Source organism: Canis aureus, chromosome 21, assembly GCF_053574225.1.
Source record: "Canis aureus isolate CA01 chromosome 21, VMU_Caureus_v.1.0, whole genome shotgun sequence".
In the NCBI taxonomy this organism is placed as follows: domain Eukaryota; kingdom Metazoa; phylum Chordata; class Mammalia; order Carnivora; family Canidae; genus Canis; species Canis aureus.
The window spans coordinates 42,019,541-42,032,868 of NC_135631.1; the positions used below are offsets into that span (position 1 = coordinate 42,019,541).

The 13,328-nt window shown below is 34.0% G+C and overlaps 1 protein-coding gene across 1 annotated transcript in view; it reads right to left on the reverse strand.

The window, feature by feature from the left end:
• NAMPT (nicotinamide phosphoribosyltransferase) overlaps positions 1-13,328 on the reverse strand; it is a 44,855-nt gene that overhangs the window by 15,275 nt on the left and 16,252 nt on the right. The window contains exons 2-6 of the mRNA XM_077864012.1: positions 8,056-8,212; positions 6,508-6,611; positions 4,220-4,348; positions 1,372-1,530; positions 679-815 (exon numbers count right to left, since the gene is read on the reverse strand). Of these exons, the coding sequence (XP_077720138.1) occupies positions 679-815; positions 1,372-1,530; positions 4,220-4,348; positions 6,508-6,611; positions 8,056-8,212 (686 nt within the window). The remainder of the gene's footprint in view (positions 1-678; positions 816-1,371; positions 1,531-4,219; positions 4,349-6,507; positions 6,612-8,055; positions 8,213-13,328) is intronic.

Genomic DNA, 13,328 nt, shown 5'->3' on the forward strand with positions numbered 1-13,328 from the left:
TCTACGATATCCAAGTATGAGTAGAACCTAATAACTTCCCCAAACTGATTACAGTAAATAATTTTTGTTATTAAGAACAAAAGATTAGGTTTAGCATACATTGTAAAAACTCCACTGCTTTACAATAAAGTTAACTCTAGGAGCAGAGCAGCTGCATTCTAGGTTATAACTGCTTTGTAGTTTAACTTGAGATGGTTTAGCAATATCAGATAAGGAAGCATAAAGGGAATTAGAACTCTTCCTTTCATCAAAGGGCCTTACTTGCTTTTCTACAGTTGAGGGTACTGGGTCCAGGTGACAACTTGGTCATGTAGAAAGGAAAAGAGAAAGTGACCAAGTTTTATAGGGATGCTCCTAGATTTAACAAATAAAATATATCTGCATATGGTAACAGAGCAGTTGAAAAAGTCATTAAAATAAGACTTACATGGCAATAGAAGAGTTGAAAGAAAGCTCTTAAATTGTTTTTATTTGGATGGTTCAAAGGTCTCTACCTCCCTGATACTAATCCTTATACCTAGTATAAACACTGAATTTGTATTGCTTAAATTCATGAAGATTTACTGTAGTTCCTGGCTTGTAATTAAGCAAAACATCATGGAATTACCAATATAAGAGTAAAAAAAGTCATCTTAGAAAACAAATGTTTAGATAATAGGATGAAAAGAGAAGTGTTACCTGTGTTCTGCTGCTGGAACAGAATAGCCTGGAACAGGATCTTTCGTTCCATAGTATTTTTTAACAAAAGCAATTCCTGCTACTGTATCTGTTCCTTTGAAGTTAACCAAATGAGCAGACGCTCCGATGCCAGCAGTCTGGAAAATCAACCACAAATCAAAATCCAAAAAAAGAAAAAGCCTGTACTTAGAGGTATAAAGCATCTCTCAATCTCTCAAAGGGATTATTGTCTTCAGCTATTCTTAGATATTTAACTATTATTAGAGATAACAGTTCCTATAACAGAGACCCAGTTTTTCCTAAATATTTAAGGGGTCAACTGTTACCTCCTCAAAGAGACTTTTAGTGACTACCCCCTCATTTCCCACTAGCCTCTTTTCCCTTACTCTGCCCTGTGCTTTTCTGTAGCACATTGGCACCTGGTATATTTATAAGACATAACATTATCTGCCCATCCATCCATCTAATGTATAAAGGATACAGACATTTGTTGAAAACTTTATTCCATGTACTCTGAACAGAGGCTAACACATTCTAGGTACTTAAATATATATTTATTGACTGAATGTCTGAATTTCAAAATGTAGCCTACTCAGAAACAAGATCAGTATCAATAATTTCCCTCAAATTTATAATGGCAATCTAACCAACAAACCACTCTCCACTAAATGGAAGTTCATTTCAGTTTCTTACCTCTTGGGAAGAAACTCCTCTGTAGCCAAAATCATGTAACTTGTATTCCAGGCCATCCAAATTACCAGATGTCTCCAACAAATATTTGGCCAATATTTTCTTTTGCTCTCTAGAATTTGTGGCTACTGTGATTGGATACCAGGACTGAACAAGAATAGTCTGTAGTGACAAAATTAATCACAAATATTAAAACATAAAATACTAACTTCTTTCTGAGGAGAATCCCTGCTTCCTTTGGTAGTAGGTCCTGGACCCCATACTACCAGGAATACCAGTTAGACATTTTGAACTGTATAGCAGGATGCCTTGGCTCAGGTCATGATCCCGGGGTCCTGAGACAGAGTCCTGCATTGGGCTTCCTGCAGGAAGCCTGCTTCTCTCTATGTCTCTGCCTCTGTGTCTCTCATGAATAAGTGAAATCTTAAAACAAAACAAAACAAAAAAACAAAAAGGGAAAACTACCTGGAACATTTCTGCATATGCTGTAAAACTGTGAGTCACGGTCCATTTTATAATTCTTTTTAACAGCAAAAAGGTTTGGTTTTGCTTTTGGGAAGAGATGGTTATGTTTAGTCCAATGTGTTCATTCCTCAGCCCCATTGTAAATGTGAGACATCTTTGCAGAACCCTTCGGCGCTTCTAAACATGTTTTGAAATTTGATTTGAGAACTTAAGGTTTCTTCTAGCACCAATACTGATATTGATAAAGCAATTCAATAATTTTAGTGTTTTTTAAAATTCAGGGTATGGTGAATAACAGTCAAAGAATATTAGTGGTAACTCTAAACATACATTGGGAAAGGTCATTGGAAGGAATACTACCTTAGTGCTATTTAAAATGTTTTAAATCAAGAACTGCCTGAAGAACATCTCTAAATTTGTAAGTAACGAGTTTGTTGGATTTGGTAACAGATCTCATTTACAAGGTGGTAAACTTGGGTTGGGGATGGAGAAGATTAAGATAAGATAAGCCTCCTCTTACCCTTGCAACAGAAACCCACAAAGGATGCAAAGTTACTATGAAGAAGTCTCTTCTGGATACTTGGTATTTAGAGTAAATAGTTTTTTATGAAACATAGGATCTATCAGAAGCTATAATAGGGATGTGTCAGACCATAAAACCACTGTGGCTTAGATAAAAATAGCTACCAAGGACTGAAATTATATAAGATAATATATATTAACAGAATAGAAAGTAAATTTGATAGAAGTTCTATTTCAGGTTCTAAGCAAATAAAAACAAGGAACTATGTACTTTTTTCCCTTCAAAAGCTAACAGTCTCATGTTGGATTTTACACTTAATCATTTTAAAATTAAAAAGGTATTTGTTAACAAACTACTGCTCTAAGATGTTTATATACAACATTTATAACTTTCTGGTTTTTAAGTGAAATACACCAAAATAATAATGATTATTAAAATAGAGTTTTTGTTATTGTTTTTAAAGGCTAGATTTTTTGTTTTTACTTTCTGAAGAAGATAAAAACATACATGAAACAAGATAAGCTGGGAATTAGTTCTCTATGTTCATATATACCTGCTTTATGGAAGTTCAATTAGACACAAGGGACAGTACTTACCGACTAAACCCTCAAACAGAAAATAAGGGGAAAAAAGGGAAAAAAGTTACCCATAGATGATGATTTTCAAAACAAGATTTATCTGTTTGGGATCTTTTGGCATTGAACATAAAAGGATAGATGGGTAACTCTTTCTCTTGTGTTTTTATGATACCATCCTCTTAATACCTAGCATTTCCCAGTACAAATACTGTAACAACTATACACAAACTAATAATGTTTTCTTTTACTTTGAGTTCATAGTTAATTCAAAGTTTTAAGACATAGTAGTAAACTATTTAAAGTCTTTATTTTCATTAATTGTACATTTTTTTCTGGACCTATCAGTCTTCTGTAAGTTGATGTCCCATAGTCTTAAAATAAGCAAGCTTTGAATTTTCTGTCAACTTAGAAAATGTATTTTCAAACATAATCTTGGACCTCTTCATTCTTCTAAATTTTCCAGTCCTTATAAACAAAATCAATTGTATGATTTTACAATATGACAACAAATTAGTTTAATCAATTAACTATTAAGATAAAGAATTATTTCTAGGCACTGCGTAAACACCTCTTAGATAGTAAGGTGGTATTTCTATAATCACTTTCTAGGGTATTTCCTCTAGTAGAGAAAAATCTAAAGCTATTGAGAAGCTAAGTAGATTATTAATATCAAAACTATGAGCATGTGAAAACAGGACTGCTTACGTTGATGAAGATGAAAGAAAAACAAAGAGACTTGCGGTATAAACTCAGTCTCTTAATGTATCCTCCTCCTTTTTGGGCTCAGATATTAAACGAAATAATCAGCAAGTCTTGAGAGTGTTTAGATGAGAAATATCAGGTGGTAAAGCATAGGCTCTAAACTGATTAGATAATTAAGAAAGCTGTTATTAAAAATCTGAACAAAATTGCTTTATTATAATTAGAACAGAACATCTACAATATACCTTAAGTTACTAGAAATAAACCTATGCTATTTTTCTTAGTTTTCTCTATGATCATATACATTTAGGACTGCAACGAGCAAGATGGAAGCCAACTGACTTTTAACAATAATAGTTCTTAACAATTTCACTTAAAGTCTCAGAACATTAGACTTCACTGGAAGGAACCTTAAAGATTATTTAATCCAACTGTCATTTTATAAAGGAGAAAACTGAGGCCTGGAAGGGTTTAGTAAATTATAGGAGATTACACAGGTTTATTAGTAAAATTTTAAAACTAGAATCCCAGTTGAATGCTTTTCATATCTTTAATTGATGTTATATAATTAAAATAAATTCACCTCAATCCAATTTGTAAGCCAGTAACACTCTGGATCTGTGTTTTCCACTGTGAAGAGAACATTTCCTCGGGGAATGACATAGCCCTCAGGAACAGCTTTTATTTCTATTGGAAGGTGCCCATCATATTTCTGGTAACAGACAATAATGAATTTATTAATTCAACAGATGATATGTACTTACCTGTTTTAATAAGGTTCTTTACATCTTACAGAGCTAAACTTACTGTCATAGATACTGCAATTGTACATGTTACTATACTACTAGTAATGTAGTCAGAATATCCTTATTCTCTTAAAATAAAATTGGCTAAAAAGATTAATAGCTTAGGCATTGATATTAATCTTTAAATTCTATGTTATTAAAGTACTTCTAAGAACATTTCTCACTAGAAGATAATGTCAAACTCATCAAAAGTTTTTCCCATTCTTTCAAAAAAAGTTTATTCCAACATATTCCAAAAATATTCCAAGAACACCATCTTTCTTCTAAGTAGCCATTTCCATAAAAGAAAAGCTAAAGGCTAGAAGACAAAATAAGGGACTGCTATTAGCAACATAAAATAATGACACAAACAAAAAAGAAATGAGAGAGCACCTGGGTGGCTTGGTCAGTTAAACACCTGCCTTCCTCTCAGGTCATGATCTCAGGGTCCTGGGATCAAGCCCCACATCTTCAGGCTCCCTGCTCAGTGGGGAGCCTGCTTCTCCCTCTCCTCCCTGCTTGTGGTCTCTCTTGCTATTTCTGTCACTATCTTTGTCTCTCTCAACTAAATAAAATCTTTTTTTTTTAAAAAAAAAAAAAAGGGAAAAGAGAGAGATCCCTGCCAGTAGAAGAACCTTAAATAGGTTTTCTCTTCATCCTGGTAGCAGACTGGAAACCAATTTAGTAGCAGACAGGACAACCATTAAGTGTACTTTCTAAAACTTTGGCAATCAATATTGGAGTTAACAATTCTCTCCAAACCTAGGCTGAAACATATTTGCTAGAGAACATTATTATCAGGTACTTAATTATGCCTCCCTTCTTTTAAAGGTAAAAGCTGTAGCTATATTTTGGCTAGGAAGGCAAATTATTTCAGAAATCCTAATAGTTTTTATGGGATTTGAGGTAGGTACTAGGTAAAAGAAAAATCTGTTTAATGAGAAGCACTGGAAGGCCTCAAGATATAGCAGAAATACTGTCTTAGAAAAACTAGCATGGACTCAAGAACACGGACTTGGATTCTGGGCAAGTCATTTAAACATTTCTAGGTCTCAGACTCTAATCTTAAAACAGGGTTAGAGAAGACTAGATCAGATCCCTAAGATTCTCTGAAAATCAAAAGATTTATCACCCTGGCTACCGGGAATTATATTAATAAGCTCAACACTGAACTTATCTATTACCGTTCTCTTCTCAATAAGCCAAATGGGGTAAGTGCAGGAGTTAGTCAGCAGATTTTACTGACCTTACTTAAGATATATGGCAAGTACAGCACAGAGTGCTTACCTGATTTCTTCAAAGACCAATAAGTAAAAAAAAAATAAACCTCAGTATTACGATATAGTCCTGAAAGTTAAAGTATTTCTAATTATTTTGTGTTTGATAGTCTACGATAGAAAAGACATTTGTTTTTATAACATAAAATTAACAGTTTACATACATGGCAAGATGCCAAAAGATCCCATTCCCACGCTATCTTTGTAGTAAAGGCCACCACCAGAGGACATTCACCCTCTTATTACTCAATTCCCAGGTATTTGGATGCTCAAAAGTTTAAGTAATTGATCCAAACATACTAGGTTATGACAGAGTATGACAAAGAATAAAAACTGACTTTATGGATCAACATAGAACCATTCCAATTATTCAGTCGGGGAAATGTCCTAGAATTACTAGATAGTGTTAGACTTCCTGCATTGATTCCCTTAAATAATCTATAGCCAAGAAAATAGACTTAAATTTCAAAACTGCCAAATAACCATGCCCTTTCTTCATTATATAGTGTATTTTCAATGAAAAGATTAAATCACCTTTTTGAAAAATGCTACTGATATAAATTATAATTCATTTATATTATAACCAATTACTTAGACCTGCTATAGATTCTATATAGTAATGATCTGCTACCAGAGAAAAAAATTAAATGTTACCCTTAACTTTTCACAAGATTGTCTAAAATAGCCATTATATTTGGGTCACAGACAGGAAAAAGTTGTAATTATAGTCTACTATTCAAATTCCTTTGTAAGACATTTTTAACTAAAAGCAAACTAAAGTAGAGCAAAACATGAAAACCCTATTTTACCTCAAGAATGTAGTTCCATCCCTTTTCATTAAAGACATCATCCTGGAAATGCTCTCTATACACCTCTTTGGCTTCCTGGATCTTCTCTGCGGTCACTACTTTACCTGAAAAGACAAATTTCTCCTGTTTACATTTCTAAAGGCATTCTATAAATTGCTGAGATGCTGTAGGAATAATCTCTCTAGCTATTTTACCATTCTGTGTATAAAAAAACAAGAACTGAAGGGTTAAATGATCACCCAGAGTCAACAGCACAGCCAGAAAAGGAATTTACACTTCTGCTCACTCACCCTAAGCATATATGTTATCTGAAAAGCAGATGTGCAGAAGAAATTACTATGCATGTGGTATTTTAAAAAAAAAAATCACAATAAGTTAACTTCTAAGATGATATTTTTTCTATCATTATTAATTTATATATTCTTCAAATTGGATACAGATAATTTTCCAGATAAATCTTTTTACTTTATTCATAAAGGGGATCTTCAGGGCTACTAATCCAGTAATTTTCACAAGTACTAAGCTTTTGTTCCTCAAATACACCTTTAGTTATTGTTAGCTGTAAAATGAGGATAATAGTAGAACACCTACTTACAGAATGACGGTGAGGACTAAGAGGGTTAAGACATGAAGCACTTAGCATAATGCTGGCCTCTATAATAGGCACTTAATTTTAGCTATAATTAATAATAAATAATAAAGTTTTTTAGCTATAGAACTGAAGAATGGCATCAGTCTTTAGTGACTTTATATAAGGTCACTTAGTAAACTCATTTAAAATATCTTGGGAAGTCTTGCTGCAAAGTACTTTGGATACTCAAATAGGTTTTCAATGGTGAAACATATCTGAACTACCTTAAAATTGCCAAGATTATTGAAAAAGGCAATTATCTGTGTAAAATTCAACTAATCTGTATTCATTTTTGAGATTATTTTTATTTTATACGGCTTCAGAGATGAAATTGTAAGTTCACAAAATGTATAAAACCTTTGGGAACTGTTCTCCCCCTAGAAATACCATTATAAAACATACTAGAAGTGGACTTTCAAATAAAAAGGCAAATAAATTATTTTGGGTTTTTTTCCACCTTAAAATGCATCGGAGACTAAAGCCACAGTGTCAGGCAGTTCTGAAACATAGGCCTTTAAGATAAAATGGACTATGAAAAATATTTTTTATTTGCTACCATAATTCAAAATGAGTTCCCAGGTGAATAATGAATCCTTTACTGTGAACTGACTTCAATCTATTAACTTACCAGATTAGCCTCAGAAAATTACTGACTTTTCTAAATTTATTCCCAAATTTATTAGTTTCAGAAAAATCTTTCTCATATTTAGAACAAGCACATATACCAAATTATAAGATTTAATGCATTCAAATTAACAGGTTTTCTATAATCCCAAAATAAGCCTTAAAATAGTCAAAGTAATAAGTAATTAAACCATTCAAAGAGTTACTTCAATCACAGAATATAACAATATAGGAGAAAAACTGTGAAGCATTACATAAAAGCAGCATTTTAAATGTACTAGGAAAAATAATACCTTTTAAGTACTTATTAAGAATGTACTGCAACCCATAAAATACTGTTTCCTCGTATTTCACCTTCTTTATCTTGGAGTTTTCTGTCTTCTTTTCACGGCATTCAAAGTAGGAATAAACTTTACTTGTATTGGGTGGGTACTGTTTATAGTGAGTAACCTAAAGGGAAAAGAATTACTTGAGTTAGAGAACATCAGAATAGAATATAAATCATGACAGAAACGGTTTGAAATTATTTAAAACCAGAGAAATTACACTTATTTGCTATTGATCAGCTTCTTTTCCTAGCTGTAAAGAATACAAAAATAAGCATCAAATTTATTAGGATACTTTTAATAGTTCAGGATTTTTATTTCAAAACCAAAGGAGACTATTACATTTTATAAATCAAGAAACTGAACCTAAAGAGGTACATGCCCTCTAAGGGGTCAGACGGACACTTGAAATCAAAGTTTGAAGAAAGGTATCTCATTTCATCTTGGGGAATGGTCTTCATTCAGAGAAAGATGTAGCTGACTGGGATGGGGGTGGGGGGGGCATACCTATGATATAAAAAATGAACTGGAAGCAGAATTTAGTAGTTACTATCCAAATGTGCTATGTTTGATAAGTCACTAGTGAATGACTTCCCATGACTCTACTTCATCTGTTTAGGGAGGTAGTGAGAAGGACTCCTTTTGGTCTTCAGTAACACTGTGAAAACCTTGATGTAAACAACAGCAGCAGGAAAGAAATCCTGTTTTATAATATTACTTTTCTCAAATTCCCCCTGAATTGGGAAATAAATGCCTGTCCAATGCAACATCAAATCCTTAGGAGTTTAAAAGCTGAATAAGTATTATCATACATTTCTCTCCCATGAATTTGGATTAAGAGTCACCATTGAAAGTTGATGTTTTTGTTTTAAGAAAAACATGTGTTCATTATAATTTGAATTTGCTTATACTTTAATGTGGTTAACACATTTTACCAATAGAAAGTAACTGGAAAAATAATGTGTATGTGCTTTGCTCAAACAGTAGAAATGAAAGTGCCTTAAAGCTTAAGATAGAAGGCAGTAAAGCAGGTAACAGTGGAATGATTGTTGCAGAACAACTTCCAAGGATGACCACTGTGGACCATCCTTCCTGTTTAGCTCTGTTCCTAAGTTTAGGGAAATCCAATGCTTTCCTTGTCTGACTGCACAATCCCTATAAAACTTGGCTTTAACCTAAAATGCCTTTGTAGTTTAGCACAAAAATTCTACAATAAATATACTCTATATAAAGAACCCCCCCCCTCAAAAAAAAAAAAAAACCACCATAAAAACCCTACACAAATGTTTAATAAGTGTTTCTTCTCCAAAAGAAGCAACTTGCAACTCTATGAAAACAGCACCCTGGGATCCCTGGGTGGCTCAGTGGTTTAGTGCCTGCCTTTGGCCCAGGGCCTGATCCTGGGGTCCCGGGATTGAGTCCCACGTTGGGCTCCCGCATGGAGCCTGCTTCTCCCTCTGCCTGTGTCTCTGCCTCTCTCTGTGTCTCTCATGCATGAATAAATAAAATCTTAAGAAAGAAAGAAAGAAAGAAAGAAAGAAAGAAAGAAAGAAAGAAAGAAAGAAAGAAAGAAAGAAAGAGAAAGAAAGAAAGAAAGAAAGAAAGAAAGAAAGAAAAGAAAAGAAAAGAAAAGAAAAGAAAGAAAGAAAGAAAGAAAGAAAGAAAGAAAGAAAGAAAGAAAGAAAAAGAAAACAGTGCCCTTATGCTGTTTGAAGGCAAACTGTGAGGTAAATCTTAAACCCAGAGATAGACACCAGAGTTTGGTTTGGGGGTTGGCTTTTTTAAGGTTAGAACCTTGACACTGATACCACTGGGAGCTGAAGTAGTAGCTCACTGAAATAGTTAAAACAGAACCCAGAGCAAAGACAACAAAATTTATATATGAATGACACCTTAGTGATAAATCATCACTACTTCAACTTAAGACACTAATTAGAAAAAAGGTAGCAACACCTAAAAACATACCTAAGATGTATATAAAAACTAAAATACCCAGTTTACAATGTAAACATCTCTAATTCCTTTAGTGGGAATAATCAGTGAAGCAGAAGAAAGTCAACCATGATGAAGTAAAAATCAAATAAAGGTCTGGATCACATCAGGCAAGTTTATAGAAGTCAGATTCAGAGTTGTGACTGTAGTTAGTCTGACCTTTCTGCAGTTCAGATACTTAAAGGTGTACCTTTTAAGTCTACCTTTTTTTATATCAGAATTTAAAAATATGAGAAGGCAAATAAATTATTTTCATCTTCTGAGTGGACCAAACAGTGAAAAGCTGAATGGAAATATTTCTAAACTATTTAACTCCACTTTGGCCTACAAGTTTACTAAAACTTTTCAATCATACAAATACAATTCCAGTTCTAGACAGTAACTGAGTATGTTTATAATTTTAAAGCTTTACTTCTGCTGTGTTATTTTATTATGTACTTAAAACTTTTGTATAAATATTCAGAATGCCTTCTCTAAAAACAAATGTCATTAAAAACACGAAACTGTCTAGGCTGCTTAATTAGAAATGAAGTGTAACTTCTCAAATCTTCTTTGGAGAACTTTAGAGAACTGTTGTAGAATTTAGCTGAAGAAGCTAATTCTCAGGCAATTAACCACCTGCCAATGAGCACCCGATATATTTATGGAATAAAATAGTATGTTTGGATCTATTTATATTGTCTTGTACCATTGTTTTAATGGGAAAAAAACTTTTTATTTTTATTTTATTTTTTTTAAAGATTTATTTATTTATGATAGATGTAGAGAGAGAGAGAGAGAGGCAGAGACACAGGAGGAGGGAGAAGCAGGCTCCATGCACCAGGAGCCCGACGTGGGATTCGATCCCGGGACTCCAGGATCGCGCCCTGGGCCAAAGGTAGGCGCTAAACTGCTGAGCCACCCAGGGATCCCCTGGGAAAAAACTTTTTAAACAGAGCTCCTTAGTAAAGAGTATTCTAAGAACACAGCCAATAGAGAATTAATGATTCTGGTTTTACTAGGTTTACTATTCTCTTCATTTTATTTTCTGCTAAACTGCTCTCTCTGAACCCCTTGGAACCTTCACTAGAAAATGAGATACAGCAAAAAAAAAAAAAAAAAATCAATTGTTATTTTATAGTTTATTCACAAATATATACTGTGTATCCACTAGGTATCAGACAATGTTTCAAGTACTGAGGATGGGAAAGTAAAATGGATGGAGATGGCTTTTATTCTCAAAGGGCAAATGAGGGTTCGAAGGTCAGAGAAAAACATATAAATCAACAAAAGAACTTCAGATCAAGATTTAGGTTTGAAAAATTAAAAGACAATGAGGGGCTAGAGGAGCCTGATAACTGCTATCCACAGGGAGCCAGGAAGGCTTCTCTGAGATGGTGACATGTGACAGGACTTAAACTACAGGGAAATAGGAAGTACATTGATTTAAGGGACAGAACACAACACCAGTGTGGCTGGTGCTTGCAGAGTAGGGAGGAGGAGGTAGATGGTAAGGTCACAGCAAGATGCAGGGACAAGATCATGGAAGGCTTGTACGTTACCACAAGGAGCTTGAATATTACACAAGTGCAACAGAAAGCCATTAGTATGTTTTAAGCTGGAACAAATATGATCTTGTTCATATATTACAAGGATCAGCTTGACAGTGAGGTCGAGAATGGATTACAGGATGACTAAAGACGAAGCAGGACCATCAGGTAAGAGGCTAAAGATTAGCTTAGGTGAGAGAAGTGGCTCATTTGGAGGTAAAGGAGAATTAGGTTAATAGATTATATTTGGGGGATAAAATGGGGGAGGATTAAGAATGTTCTCTACAGTTTTGGCTTAAGCAACTGGGTGAATAATGGTGCCATTTAGTGAGAGGAGGAAGGAATAAATTTGGAACTCAAGAGCTCAGTTTTAAATATATCAAGTAATACAAACAAAGTTTCATAGTATTCAAAATTAAACAACTACAGAAAGGGAGCTCCTAAATCATATTTTTTTTTTTTTAGCACTACTTGGACTTCTATCAATAGATAAAATGGAAAAAAAATAGATAAAATGGTTCTACAATAAATTTAACATTATTTATATGATGAAAATAGCTAATTTCTATAATATTCTCAGCAAACTCGGGATCCCTGGGTGGTGCAGAGGTTTGGCGCCTGCCTGTGGCCCAGGGCGCGATCCTGGAGACCTGGGATCAAATCCCACGTCGGGCTCCTGGCGCATGGAGCCTGCTTCTCCCTCTGCCTGTGTCTCTGCTTCTCTCTCTCTCTCTCTGTGTGACTATCATAAATAAATAAAAATTTAAAAAAATATATTCTCAGCAAACTCTACCCCCAAAAATGTTTCCTAAACTGGAATGATTTTCCTACAGCTAACAGAGCACTATCAGTCACAAACACATGTAAAGAACATAGACACACAGGAAATTTTAGCTCTTTTAATAGAACTTAATTTCACACTCATGTGATTAACTTCATGACAAACTAAAAATTATAATCTTTAGGCTAAATATCCTTGTTCCAAGTATGATACTTAAAGAGAAATATGAGGGGTCCCTGGGTGGCTTAGTTGGCTAAGCATCCAACTCTTGATTGCAGCTCAGGTCATGATCTCAGGGTCATGAGATTAAGCCCTGTGTTGGTGTCTGTGCTGGATACAGAATCTGCTTAAGAGTGTCTCTCTCCTTTTCCCTCTGCTCCCCATCCTCCTACCCCACCAAAAATAAAAAAAATAGAAGAGAAATATTTAAGTTGCAGAGAATCTTTCTGCGAGAGCAAACTCTAAGTTGTTCTGAAGCTTCTCCATATTTCCTATAAAATTGATTTGATGTTTTTTCCAAGAGCTTTCCTCTCACAGTGAGATTACAAGATCAAAGGCAACCACTACTAACCTACTTTACCAGTTATAATTTTAACAGCTAAGAAATGATCATAAACCAAAATTTTAACAATACCATGTGTACATAAGAGCGCATGGATTAATATATACATAATGTCACAAATAAGTTATATTATCTATATAATTTGTAAGGGCACTCAGAAGAGAATCCACTTAGCCTCAGACTTTCTGCCTTGTCAATGCCCATGTGCTAGAAATAGCAAAATAATAATAATGATTCTTTCTTTTCTTCAACATTATTTAAGATTTCTCAAGCCCTGGAGATCCTTCCATTGCTGCAGAAAGTACTTTTTTGTTATCTGGTTTCTGAAGCAATAATAACCTCAAAAATATGGCTTAATGATTTTTGGACTAAATTT